The sequence below is a fragment of the Dreissena polymorpha genome, chromosome 9 (genome assembly GCF_020536995.1).
Source record: "Dreissena polymorpha isolate Duluth1 chromosome 9, UMN_Dpol_1.0, whole genome shotgun sequence".
Classification (NCBI taxonomy): domain Eukaryota; kingdom Metazoa; phylum Mollusca; class Bivalvia; order Myida; family Dreissenidae; genus Dreissena; species Dreissena polymorpha.
Genome location: NC_068363.1, coordinates 73,340,505 through 73,354,972, shown reverse-complemented (window position 1 = coordinate 73,354,972; position 14,468 = coordinate 73,340,505). Strand labels below are relative to the sequence as shown.

General features: G+C 34.7%; 1 protein-coding gene across 2 annotated transcripts in view; it reads left to right on the top strand.

The window, feature by feature from the left end:
- LOC127843817 (phosphatidylinositol-glycan-specific phospholipase D-like) overlaps positions 1–14,468 on the top strand; it is a 58,444-nt gene that overhangs the window by 43,223 nt on the left and 753 nt on the right. For both annotated transcript variants that reach the window (XM_052373650.1, XM_052373651.1), the window contains exons 16-23: positions 1,007–1,157; positions 3,462–3,514; positions 4,257–4,360; positions 4,956–5,142; positions 10,275–10,454; positions 11,202–11,289; positions 11,776–11,882; positions 13,952–14,035. In XM_052373650.1, the coding sequence (XP_052229610.1) occupies positions 1,007–1,157; positions 3,462–3,514; positions 4,257–4,360; positions 4,956–5,142; positions 10,275–10,454; positions 11,202–11,289; positions 11,776–11,882; positions 13,952–14,035 (954 nt within the window). The remainder of the gene's footprint in view (positions 1–1,006; positions 1,158–3,461; positions 3,515–4,256; positions 4,361–4,955; positions 5,143–10,274; positions 10,455–11,201; positions 11,290–11,775; positions 11,883–13,951; positions 14,036–14,468) is intronic.

Sequence of the window (14,468 nt, the reverse complement as noted above, 5' to 3'; positions counted from 1 at the left end):
CAGACTTTCATGAAAGTATTTAACTATGTAAAACGGTTTAAGCAACATTAACAACATTTGCATTAACAGCATTGCAAGTCTAACAAGAAAGCATTGCATCAATAAAAAGCTCAGAAAATATTATGCATAACTATACAATGCTTTCATTACATTTCTCAATCATAATAATAATATTTCATCTAACACATAGTGAAAGCAATGCGAAAGCATTGCGCGAAAATACTTGAAATAGTTCCCCACCAGCATTAATATCTGACAGGACTACTAACTGTATAAGTAACATTGTAACAATAAAACAGTTAACAGGTCATAATACTACACATAAACATTGGGAAAACACATTTCTTCGATAAGATATAACTTATTCGCGTAGAATTAACTTGCTATGTCATAACCTTCGACATTGCAAATGGCGGACATTTTGGAACATTTAACCCGCGTTCGATTCAATGCTGGCGATTCAAATTACAAGTAATGGATATTCAATAATGGAGAAAGCATTAACTGGATTTAACAAACATTTGATAATGGTTGTTAAACCAGATAACAACAAGGAAAATTTGGATTATTAAAGTTAAACAGGTAAGGCATTCTTAAGTGTACATATTTCGGACGTGTATAGTATTCGGATACAGGGTATTGCACTATATTTGATAGTGATTTTTTTTTTTTCATAAAATTTAATTTTTCGTTATAATATGATTATTTATCATTCAAAATGATGTTTTCACTAATTAATATCATAGCCACACGCTAACCACATGTGTATTGAATGCACAATTGTTGTTTTCTTCAATTGTTCTGCCTAACCAGATTTCTGATTGCAAGTTGTTTTTATCATTTCAACATTATTGCTTGACCCAATAAATATTGCATTTATGAAAGCTAATATAAAAAAATCCCCTTCGATCTCATAGGAAAATAATATACCAGTATACATGTCAGAAAATCATGCATGTCTGCAATATACTGACAATTGCCAGTGTGTTTTAAATAAATTTTTTAGATGCAGTATTGTAACCTTGGTTTCTCCATGACGGTGGGTGATGTAAACCATGATGGCAACCCGGACCTACTTATGGGTGCCCCATTTGCTCCTACGGGTGGGGAACAGGTTGGCATGATAACAGCACTGTTGGCAAGCAAGGACAATTTAGGTATTAAATGACTGATACAAACTTTGCTTCAATTTCTGCAACTAATGGGAGTTATGGTACCTTCATGTCCCATGTTCCCCTCCATTTCTCCAAGAAGGCGGCATATATATAGATTTGAATGTTTCTCCGAAAACTCCTTTCTCAGCCATAACTTTTCCAATTATTGCTAAAATTAATCATTATACAGAAATTTGACTTTTATGTAAACCATCATAAGACAACATGGTGCTAACCCTTTGCATGCTGGGAAATTTGTCGTCTGCTAAAATGTTGTCTGCTGAATTTCTAAAATTAGTATTTTCTTCGATTTTTTTTTCAAAGAATACTATCAGAATGGCAAACAGTTTGGATCCTGGTGAGACGCCACATTCTGTGGCGTCTCATCTAGATCTAAACTGTTTGCAAAGGCCTTCAAAATTCGCTTCCAGCACTGAAAGAGTAAAACCCGTCTCAAGGTAACACTGATAAGGGTAAGGCAAAAGATAGAATCAAATTGTTCTTGACTGTAGTTTTATGCAAACAATAATTCTATTTTTAAATATGATTATATACTAAGTGTTTCAAATCATTTGCATTATTTTCGAACTCCCAAAATTAAAGAAGATATTGCATTTGACTATTTGTCATAATGTTTTAATATTGCTGTTTCTCTTAGGTGATTATTGTATGATATGCTTTGATTGTATTTTGTATTAAAAGTTGTAAGCATGCTTATTGCATGATCATGGAAGTTAAATTGAACTTATGATGGATAAGTATGCTCTAGTATGGAAGCCTATAGTGCAGAACTGTCCGTCAGTTTGTAGGATTTTTCGTTGTCCGGTCTCTTACTCAACCAGTTTGCATCTGATTGTCACTAAACTTTCAGAAACATTTGATTTACATGCAATTTAGACTATGTTTAATAACCAGCATAACCTCAGCAGGCACTTCTGAAGGCTCAACCAAAGTGCATCCGGATTTCAGTCTGAAATTTTCGGTCTCAGGGGTAACTTTGATGGATTTTAAAATACCTGTAACTTGGCACAAATGTAAACTATTTTTGAACTATGTGTAGAATTTAACACTAAGAGGTCCGAAGTCATATTTGGTCATAAAATAGTTTGCTACTGTAATAAGGGGGATTTTTTAGAAAATGGAATATTGGGGCATCAGTTCCAGTTTGTCACATGTTTTGTTGGTCTTTTTTTTCACATGTCTTGTTGGGGTTTTTTTAAGTACAAGACACATGTATCAATCTTTTAACTTGAATGAAATGATTAAACATGAGTTTAGAAGTCATTATGCCTTACCAGCTTGATTTGACACTAGAACATCGTATAATAAACTTTGCCACAAATGCACATTAATCTTAATAAAGATTTTAAACCAAACAATGCTCATAATTTACCATTTTTATGTCCCCCACTATAGTAGTGGGGGACATATTGTTTTTGCCCTGTCTGTTGGTTGGTCTGTTGGTTGGTTGGTTTGCGCCAAATTTACCATTTTGCAATAACTTTTGCTATATTGAAGATAGCAACTTCATATTTGGCATGCATGTGTATCTCATCAAGCTGCACATTTGGAGTGGTGAAAGGTCAAGGTCATCCTTCAAGGTCAGAGGTCAAATATATGTGGCCAAAATCGCTTATTTTATGAATACTTTTGCAATATTGAAGATAGCAACTTGATATTTGGCATGCATGTGTATCTCATGGAGCTGCACATTTTGAGTGGTGAAAGGTCAAGGTCATCCTTCAGGGTCAGAGGTCAAATATATGTAGCCCAAATCGCTTATTTTATGAATACTTTTGCAATATTGAAGATAGCAACTTGATATTTGGCATGCATGTGTATCTCATGGAGCTGCACATTTTGAGTGGTGAAAGGTCATCCTTCAAGGTCAAATATATGGGTCAAAATTGCTCATGTAATGTCACTTCTGCAATATTGAAGCTAGCAATTTTATATTTGAAATGCGTGTGTATCTCAAGGAGCTGCACATTTTGAGTAGTGAAGGGTCAAGGTCAAAGTCATCCTTTAAGGTCAAACGTCATATAGGGGGACATTGTGTTTCACAAACACATCTTGTTCTAATTGAAAATATATATATATTTGCAAAATTGGCATTGCGCTTCTTAAGCTCTATGCTTGGAAATTAATACATTATCAATTTTTGGAGAGTTGTATAAATAAATTGAGAACCATGGACACAAATAAACCACTTTACTGGATTGAAGCTTCATGGCAAAGGAATAACTCAGTCGATACTCTTCATGCAAGAAAAAAAACAATAATGACTCATGGTAATTTTCTATACAGGTTATCAATATATTGAGGTAGAAGATCTGACATGGGGCAAAAATGGGGACAGGGTATGTACACGTTTTAAATATCTTTTTATTTGGTTATTTTGTTAATCTCCATAGAACCACAGGTGGTTAGCATGTGGCTATGATATTAATTAGTACAAACATCATTTTGAATGATAAATAATCATATTATAACGAACAATAAACTTTTCTGAAAAAAAAAATTGAATAAGACCAAGATCGTGAAAATCGCTGCACAATTAATGAAGTTATGGCTGTTCAAAGCGATGCACCCCGTTTTCGGGTGATTGTGAGTTGGATACCTTGTTATATATATATTTGATAGTGAAATTTTTTTTTCCAGAAAAGTTGATTGTTCGTTATAATATGATTATTTATCAATCAAAATGATAATTTCACTAATTAATATTATAGCCACATGCTAACCACCTGTGCATAGAACAGATGTACATGAGAAAATTATAAAAATCTTTTGAGCATGCGTGTTATGGTATCATGGGCTGTTGAAAAAATGCATGTACATATTTGATATTTATTTGACAACTTGCTTGAAATTAATGTTTTTTTTTTTACTTTCCTTAGTATAGTACAGTGGAGTTTTAATTTATATTTCGGTACATAGTTATGTTTCTTGTCTTGGACTTGGTCCAATGTAGTTTATGTACAGTTACTTTGGCTGGTCCGTCACGTCATCCACTGGAAATTATATTAAATACCACCCTTTTGCCAACAAATTAAGCAACTGATTAAGTGATGTGTACATAATTACTAGTATTTCTTGCAGAGCTATGATTGGTTTGGCTATAACATGCATATGAAACAGTGGAATGGAAAGCCAGTGCTTTTGGTTTGCCAGCCTGAATACAGAGAATGTTTGGACAAGTACAAGTATGTGAACAAGTACTTCTGATTTTTATAAAGAAAATGTGATGGTGGATTTTCAATTAAATTAGTTATGTATTATACTCTAAACCTTTATCATTGCTTGTAGGCTTTTCTCACTTTTTATTCCCCTGGATCGACCTCTATAGTGGGGGACATATTGATTTTGCCCTGTCTGTTGCTTTGTTTGTTTGTTTGTTTGTGCAAACTTTAACATTTGCAATAATTTTTGCAGTATAGAAGATATTTGGCATGCTTTTGTATCTCATGGAGCTGCACATTTTGAGTGGTGAAAGGTCAAGGTCATCCTTCAAGGTCAAAGGTCAAATATATGGGTCAAAATCGCTCATTTAATGTACACTTTTTGCATTTTTGAAGATAGCAACTTGATATTTGGCATGCATGTTTATCTCATGGAGCTGCACATTTTGAGTGGTGAAAGGTCATGGTCAAGGTCATCCTTCAAGGTCAAAGGTCAAATATATGGGGACATAGTGTTTCACAAACACATCCCTTGTTTTAAATATTATTACACATGTATTTCTTTTTAACAGAAACAAGAGCTATCTTTAAGCTATTCTTTGACTGTTTTTGTTCACAGCCCTAATTGCACAACGTACAGCAGAGTGGATAGTCAGGCAATGGGAAGACTTCAACTTTTCTATGGTCCAGACCTTGAAGCAAAATGGGCTGTTGAGTTAAATATTGATCCTTACGGCATAGAATCCTTCAAGCAAGTTGGATGGGACGCTGATATTGGTTCTCCGTTTGCAGATAAATCCACACAGGTTACCTGTCTATTGTTTGTAAAATTATACATGTTTATTTGTTATGCCCCCGGATCAAATGATCGGAGGTATATTGTTTTTGGCCTGTTTGTCTGTCATTCTGTCCCAAAACTTGAACCTTGGTCATAACTTTTGCAATATTTAAGATAGCATCTTGATATTTGGCATGCATGAGTATCTTATGGAGCTGCAATTTTTTAGTGGTGAAAGGTCAAGGTCATCCTTCAAGGTCAAAGGTCAAATATATGGCTTCAAAGCGAGGCAGTAGGGGTCATTGTGTTTCACAAACACAGCTCTTGTTTAGTATACTTTGCTTCAATTGTACTTGGTACTCTAAATGTTCAAATCCCATCATGATGCAAATATGCCTTGACGTTGGAACATATGAGTTGTGTTCTGAGAAAACTAGGCATAATGCATGTGCTTAAAGTATCATCCCAGATTAGCCTGTGCAGTCCACATAGGCTAATCAGGGATGACACTTTCCGCTTTAATGGTATTTATCGTTTAAAGGAAGTTCATTTTACTGAAAATCTACTTTAAGCTGAAAGTGTCGTTCTTGATTAGCCTGTGCAGACTGCACAGGCTAATCTGGGATGACATTTTATGCACATGCATAATATGCCCAGTTTTCTCAGAACAAGACATATTACTATGAGGTTGTTACAATTGTTCTCTTGATATACTCTAAACACATGACTTTAAGACGAATCGGTATAAACTTATTATAGGATTATGCATGATACAAATGGAACTTGATAACAAAATTACATTTTGAGAGTGTAACACCATCCTGTCATATATTTGTTTAGACTTTTCAAAATTTCTTTGTGCAATTCTTGAAAGGGAATGGAGTTCACAATTATTGTTTAGTGCGGTCAAGAAACTGCCATATTTTGCGCTAAGTTACAAATAACTGCAATAATTTTAACAATATTTATACTAAAATGAATAGAATAGTTTGTTCATTTAATTTTATTGTTGTTGTTTTTCTAATTTTGCAATTTTATCTAAAAATAATCACAAAACAAACTCATGTCAAAAGAAATCTCAATCAAATGTACCTATGCAGAATGAAAAGAACATATTATCAATAGTTAATGCACAGGAATATTTGCTTCTTTTCATAAGTTTCAAGATGCCAAATTCTCAAATTTCTTCAATCAGACGTTTTCCAAACAAGGCAGAAAAAAGCCCTGCTTATAGAATATTTTAAAAAAAAACATTAAAATTTTTCTCTGTAAATTCAAGGTCAGGTGTTTTATATTTGGTGTGTTACATTTTCTTTTCATCTAATTACTTTGTTCAAATCATTATCAGGGGGTCAAAACTGGCCAAACCAACAGCTCTCATGATTTATTGTTTGCATTCTGTCCGTCAGTCAGTCCGTCACACTTTTCTAGATCCTGCGATAACTTTACAGTTCTTCATATTTGTTCATAAAACTTGAAACATGGATAGATGGCAATATGGAGATTATGCATGTCTTTTCATTTTGTTCCTACGTCAATACTTTTGGTTGCTATGGCAACACATTTTTTAAAAAATCTGACATTGGTGGAGTTTAACCTGTAGGGGACCATATTGCTTGGCAATCTCTTGTTGTAAATAACTTAAACAAGAAATATCTTTAAAAAAAGATATACAGCGTATATTGTGGTTGGAGTTCATGAAAGGTAAAGAGTTCAATGAATGAGATCAAGGATAGCTAATGTCTTTTTCTGTGCAGTTCTTAGCTGCATCACACGCAGTACAGGATGTTACGCGGAGTTTTTGCAGCTTATTTTACATTATTACATATTGCTGGTCATAAACCTATAGATACAAAACAGAAAACCAAAAGAATAATGGAAGTGAAATTAAAACATATGAGTCAACCGGCCACATGCGAAGTATCGATACATATTTTAAGTATTTATACGCGCGTTCTTTGAACAAACCTGTTTTAGGTTATTAACAGTATCGAGAATCATATCGCTCATGCTTAATACATTAGTCAATATGGTGGAATAATTCTTGTTAAATAATTAAAAATAATATTTATGATGGTATTGTTGAAAACACATGAGGAATCTATTATTGACATACCATAATTATATATCGCTGGATATCTTTATTTAACATCTTTCTGGTCTAAAGAAAATTCCAGTTCACCTAGTTCATGCAATAGCGTCTTTATTATATAACGATTATTTTACTGGCCGCGAACTCCGGTAAGCACATAAGGTAGTCGTGAAGACGCAGTGATGACCTGTATATAAACTCTGACATTCACACACACTAACTGCGAACTGACGAAGGTGTAGAATCTACGCACAAATTGTATTCATGTGAAGAGTTGAGTGTAAAACTGTTCTATCTATCATGCCTTTTCATAAGAGATAAAATTGTTTCATGCTGAACAGGCAGTTAAATAGTGTTAGAAAGACGCGGCCATGTTTCCAATGTTCTGGTGGTATTCTCAAATCAGCCAATGGACTAAATAAAGTGTATTCATTCGTGGGTAGCCGCGGGCATTTTTATGAATGTAACCTAAAGGTCACCTAAGGTCAAAAGTGATGTTAAACAGCTACGCCGAAAAAGTGTATTCTTTAAAACGGTAGGTGTCAGGTGTTTAAATTGTCAAGTGGTCCCCTACTAAGTAAGTCCAAATAATGCCCTAAGGGTGAAAACTCGCTATGCCCCGGTCACATGAATTGTATAGACTTGCGCAATAAATTAACATATCAAAAAAGCTTCATTTCATAGTCTGCATGGGTCAAGGTCTTAATATTTGGGTTCTCAATTTGTTTACCTAGCATATATACAGTTGTTTTTTTCAAATTAGGCCCCTTTGTTCAACACATTAAAAAAACTCTCAAAAACCATAAGTACCAGAACTTTGATATTTGGTATGTAACATCAAGTAATAATAATATTCAAAGATTGTTTGAACATTAGCTGGGATCAAAACACGCAACTGTCTGGTGTCACATAATTTATATGTACTGAATTACATATACATTTATATATAGCATATTATGGGCATCTAACAGTTAATAGGTGTCTATCGCAACCGTTGTTTATTTTTGGTGTTTTCACTTCATATACACTTATATTTGTTAATGCAGCATCAACATACTAAAACAATACATGTATCCCGGAAAGAGAAAAGTAATGCATTTGAATATCAACCGTACTTTCGTTTGACAACTGATCATGCATGTACGATTTGAACCTAAATTTAGTTTTAGTGCAGATTCATGCATATGACACAAAGACACAATTTTGTTTTACGGATCATTTCGGCTTACAGGACTGGGTGGGTCATGTAAGAATATCAAATATAAAATATATTTTTTATAAACAACTGGTAGCAAGATGAGTTGCAGATAATTAGTCAGTAACCACATTTTAACTTACTCTTTTAACCTGTTAATTCTTTTCAGCTCAATTCAACAGAGAAAAATGCCCATAATATCACTTTAATAGATGTGTTTTAATTGCCTAATTGTATTCTATATTAATCGTTGATCTCATATATAAGGGGAATATGGAAGAAATTATATAAAAACCAGTTTTCTCTGAAGAACAATTTAATCAATATTTGTGTTTACTTGTAAATTGTCCCCTAAATGCCCATAATATCACTTTTAAGGAACTTGTTCAAGCTTTAATAAAAAGGACTTTTAAAAATAAAACAGTGTCATAGACTTAAAAAAGAATGCATGCATAATATTTAAACAAGCAAAATAATACTAGATACTTATTAGTATGTAAGAACGTATGATTATGTTTTCATCAATTAAAATCATAAAATGTAAAACATGGTTGTAACGCTTTTCATCAATAATTAAGCACAATCATGTGTAATAAACGTCGAGTTTTTAGTAGATTCTGTAGCCAGCATTGTTTAGCTCTTTCAGTGCTGGAACCCAATTTTGAAGGCCTTTGCAAACATTTTGGATCCAGACGAGACGCTACAAAACTTGGCGTCTCATCAGCGTCCAAACTGTTTGCTATTCTTATAGTATTCTTTGAAATAATTCGAAAAAATGCTAATTTTAGAAATTCAGCAGACGACATTTTAGCAGACGACAAATTTCCCAGCATGCAAAGGGTTTACCCCCAGGACAGGCAGTTTTGTAATTATTATTTTTCAGTGTTATTGTTATCATTGGAAACTATTCCAAATGCTATAGATTTGTTTGTAAATTATTTTTATGCGCCCCTTCGAAGAAGAGGGGGTATATTATTTTGCACATGTTCGTCAGTCCGTATGTCCGTCCATATGTCTGTCTGTGCACCAGATGGTTTCTGGATGATAACTTCATAGGTACATTGATCATGACTCGCAGATGAACCCTATTGATTTTGAGGTCACTAGGTCAAAGGTCATGGTCACAGTGACTCGAAGTAGTAAAATGGTTTCCGGATGATAACTCAAGAACGCTTACGCCTAGGATTATGAAAATTCATAGGTACATTGATCATGACTCGCAGATGACCCCTAATGATTTTGAGGTCATTAGGTCAAAGGTCAAGGTCACAGTGACTTGAAATAGAAAATTGGTTTCCGGATGATAACTCAAGAATGCTTACGCCTAGGATCATGTAACTTCATAGGTACATTGATCATGCCTCGCAGGTGACCCCTATTAATTCTCAGGTCACTAGGTCAAAGGTCAAGGTCACAGTGACTCGAAAGAGTAAAATGGTTTCTTGATGATAACTCAATAATAATTACGCCTAGGATCATGAAACTTCATAGTTTCATTGATCATGACTCACAGATGACCCCTATTGATTTCAGGTCACTAGGTCAAGGTCAGGGTGACTTGACACAGTAAAATGATTTCCGGATGATGTCTCAAGAATACTAATAGGCCTAGGATCATCAAACTCCATAGGTACACATGTACATTGATCATGTCTGGCAGATGACCCCTATTGATTTTCAGGTCACTAGGTCAAAGGTCAAGATCACAGTGACAATAAACGTATTCACACAATGGCTGCCACTACAACTGACAGCCCATATGGGGGGCATGCATATTTTACAAACAGCCCTTGTTAATATAGCCCTTGATTATCCTATATTTATATTTTTAATTCTAGAAGATTCTTAACTGCATGTTTATGGTTGGTTTTAGGTTATTGCAGTCTCAAATGTTGGCATGGACATTGATGGTAGAATATTGGCAAAACAGACATACTTCGAGCAAGCTGGAAATGTTTTCTTGTTCAATACAACCGATGGATTTATTCCTGTTCAGCTGAATCAAACAATCGATGGGGATCGACGTTTTGAAAGATTTGGAACTAAAATCAGGGTATTTAAATTGTTATTTTTTGTTATCTTAGTTAACAAAATTGCATTTGTTTGCCTAAACAAACACTTTCCTTTACCTAAATGTCAATTTGAATAACTTAAGTAAATGTTGAGCAATATACTGGGATTTATTTACAGTCCAGCATGTACATTTTTGGAGTCAACCTTTTTTGACAACATATACTTAAAACAAAATCACAACTGACATAAATATGAGTCACGTTCTGAGAAAACTGGGCTTACTGCATGTGCGTTAAGTGTCATCCTAGATTAGCCTGTGCAGTCTGCACAGGCTAATCAGGGACATTACTTTGGATTATAGTGTACAAGAGACTTCCTTTAAACGAAAAATACTATAAAAGCGGAAAGTGTCGTCCCTGATAAGCCTGTGCAGACTGCACAGGCTAATCTAGGATGACACTTAACGCACATGCAGTAAGCCCAGTTTTCTCAGAACACTGCTCATATATTTCAGGTTGAGTCTGCTCTGTGGGTTGGTCATAATCAACTTGTCAAATAATTTTAATATAAGGCCGTGAATAAGTGAAAACAAATGCAAGTGAATGCTTACCAGTGAATATCAGATTATTTCCTTCCCTTTGTTCGAGTGAAAGTATATGGTTTGATCTTTAAACACTGCAGATTTGACCTACATGTACCATGAAAAAAATATACAATCTGACAGTGAAATAAACAAATAGTTGTTTAACTGCAAACACTTTAAACTTTCTGATATTGCCTGTTTCAGTTTTTTGATGTCTCAGGAGATGGACTTGATGATTTGATCGTGACAGCACCACTTCGGTCCCAGGACATCTCCGAGGAGTTCTATGGCGGTAGGTTAAACCGTCCTGTTTTGTATGGCATACGGAGAAAATCCCATCCGGACAAAAACCCTCCTGTAATTTTCATAGGGCGCAGACAAAAACTCTCCCATGAAAAAACGGGGGCGGACAAAAACCCTCCCATGAAAAAATGGGGGTGGACAAAAGCCCTCCCGTGAAAGCAATTAAACACTGACAAATGTAATTGTTTCACACAGTGTTGCATTCATTTTTGTATTGCATCTAGTTTTATATTGATGATACATGTATAATGTAAAAAGCTTTCTTGAAAGCCAATCCAAATAGCTTTCTTTAAAGCCAAGCAAATTAATGTAATTTCTTTAAATGACAATTTGTACGGAAATGCTTTAAGTTTTAAGTTACATTACTTATAAATGTGATATGAGGTAAAACATGGTATCAGTATGCAACAGTAACAAAAAATGATGAACTCATTTACACTTCACCAAGTTCTATATTTATACACATATCCCATAGCTGACCAAGGTCAGGTCTACATATACAACGGCGGAACAAACTTCCCGTATGATCCAGCACTGGAGCAATGCAAGGGGGAGCTAGTGAAGCCATGTCCGGGCAAACAGGTAAGCTTCTGTGCATTCATTCATTATAATTTCACTCAAGGGTGTAGGAAAAAAGTGGAATTAGATACTTTTAAAGAGATTGATCTAGTGTTGTTGTTTTTTAATAAATATTAATAAAATAAATTCATTGATATAATGTTATATTAAAAAATCATCATATCAAAGCTCTAAACAATGTGTCAAAGCAGTATGTTGGGGAATTAATAAACTTGTGTTAAAGCTCTAAAAAATGTGTCAAACAGGTTTGTGGGGGCTTCAATTACCTCATTTTAAAGCTCTAAAGAATGAGTCAAATGGGTTTGTGGGGGCTTCAATACCCTCATGTTAAAGCTCTAAAAAATGTTTCAAACAGTTTGTGGGGGGATTCAATAACCTCATGTTAAAGCTCTAAAGAATGTGTCAAACAGGTTTGTGGGGGGGATTCAATAACCAAATGATAAAGCTCTAAAGAATGTGTCAAACAGGTTTGTGGGGGCTTCAATACCTTATGTTAAAGCTCTAAAGAAAGTGTAAAAGTGGAATTTGGGGGCATTTACTATGTCGTTGTAAATATCTAAATTATTTCTCAATGTGGTTTGTGGGGTTATCAATCTCAAGGTGTCATGTAAAATCTCTAAATAATTTGTCAAAGTGATATGTCAAGGAAATTAACCACCTTATTTTAAAACTAAAGAAAGTGTCAAAGTGGTTAGAGGGGGCTTCAATAACCCCATGCAAAAGCTCTAAAGAAAGTGTCAAAGTAGTTAGAGGGGCTTCAATAACCCCATGTAAAAGCTCTAAAGAAAGTGTCAAAGTGGTTAGAGGGGCTTCAATAACCCCATGTAAAAGCTCTAAAGAAAGTGTCAAAGTGGTTAAAGGGGGCTTCAATAACCCCATGTAAAAGCTCTAAAGAAAGTGTCAAAGTGGTTAGAGGGGCTTCAATAACCCAATGTAAAAGCTCTAAAGAAAGTGTCAAAGTGGTTAGAGGGGCTTCAATAACCCAATGTAAAAGCTCTAAAGAAAGTGTCAAAGTGGTTAGAGGGGCTTCAATAACCCCATGTAAAAGCTCTAAAGAAAGTGTCAAAGTGGTTAGAGGGGCTTCAATAACCCCATGCAAAAGCTCTAAAGAAAGTGTCAAAGTGGTTAGAGGGGCTTCAATAACCCAATGTAAAAGCTCTAAAGAAAGTGTCAAAGTGGTTAGAGGGGCTTCAATAACCCAATGTAAAAGCTCTAAAGAAAGTGTCAAAGTGGTTAGAGGGGCTTCAATAACCCAATGTAAAAGCTCTAAAGAAAGTGTCAAAGTGGTTAGAGGGGCTTCAATAACCCAATGTAAAAGCTCTAAAGAAAGTGTCAAAGTGGTTAGAGGGGCTTCAGTTACCCAATGTAAAAGCACTAAAAAAGTGTCAAAGTGGTTAGAGGGGCTTCAGTTACCCAATGTAAAAGCTCTAAAAAAGTGTCAAAGTGGTTAGAGGGGGCTTCAATAACCCCATGTAAAAGCTCTAAATAAAGTGTCAAAGTGGTTAGAGGGGCTTCAATAACCCCATGTAAAAGCTCTAAAGAAAGTGTCAAAGTGGTTAGAGGGGCTTCAATAACCCCATGTAAAAGCTCTAAAGAAAGTGTGAAAGTGGTTAGAGGGGCTTCAATAACCCCATGTAAAAGCTCTAAAGAAAGTGTCAAAGTGGTTAGAGGGGCTTCAATAACCCCATGTAAAAGCTCTAAAGAAAGTGTCAAAGTGGTTAGAGGGGCTATAATAACCCCATGTAAAAGCTCTAAAGAAAGTGTCAAAGTGGTTAGAGGGGCTTCAATAACCCCATGTAAAAGCTCTAAAGAAAGTGTCAAAGTGGTTAGAGGGGCTTCAATAACCCAATGTAAAAGCTCTTAAGAAAGTGTCAAAGTGGTTAGAGGGGCTTCAGTTACCCAATGTAAAAGCTCCAAAAAAAGTGTCAAAGTGGTTAGAGGGGCTCAGGAAACCTCATGTTAAATCTCTAAAGAAAGTGTCAAAGTGATACCTGGGTCATTTATCACCTCATGTGAAAGTTTAAGTTTTGAAAGGTTCATCCTCCTTCAAAGCTGTAATATTATGGTTTCAGGCGAGCACTGTTCTAACATGGGGTGGCGAGATAGCACAGACTCGCTTTGGCTCCAACGTTGAGGTGTTGAAGGCAGAGTCAGGGGTATGCATGATATTGTGCTGTTTTATTAGATCTTAGTTAAAATAATACAATTTATTATTACAACATGATCTCACCTTATTCTACAACTTATATTTAGAGATATATATCGAACTATGTATTGCTTTACATGTTTAATTATTATCTTTCCTATATTGTTTATTATGAAAAGTACTTGAAATATAATTTAGGAAACATATGAAATTTGTAAATTCTAGTTTGTCATTATGAAAATAAAATTCTTCAATTAAATAAAACCTTAGCTGTAGCGTTTATGCTCTAGGAATTTACATCATGCTTCAAATAAAATTGTGACTATTTATTTCATACATTTGTAATTAATTGAATAAATTAATAGTTATGTTAAACATTTATTTTTCTTGCATTACTTGTACAAAAGTGTCTAAATTATGTTATAATTATTGTTTATAAGTAG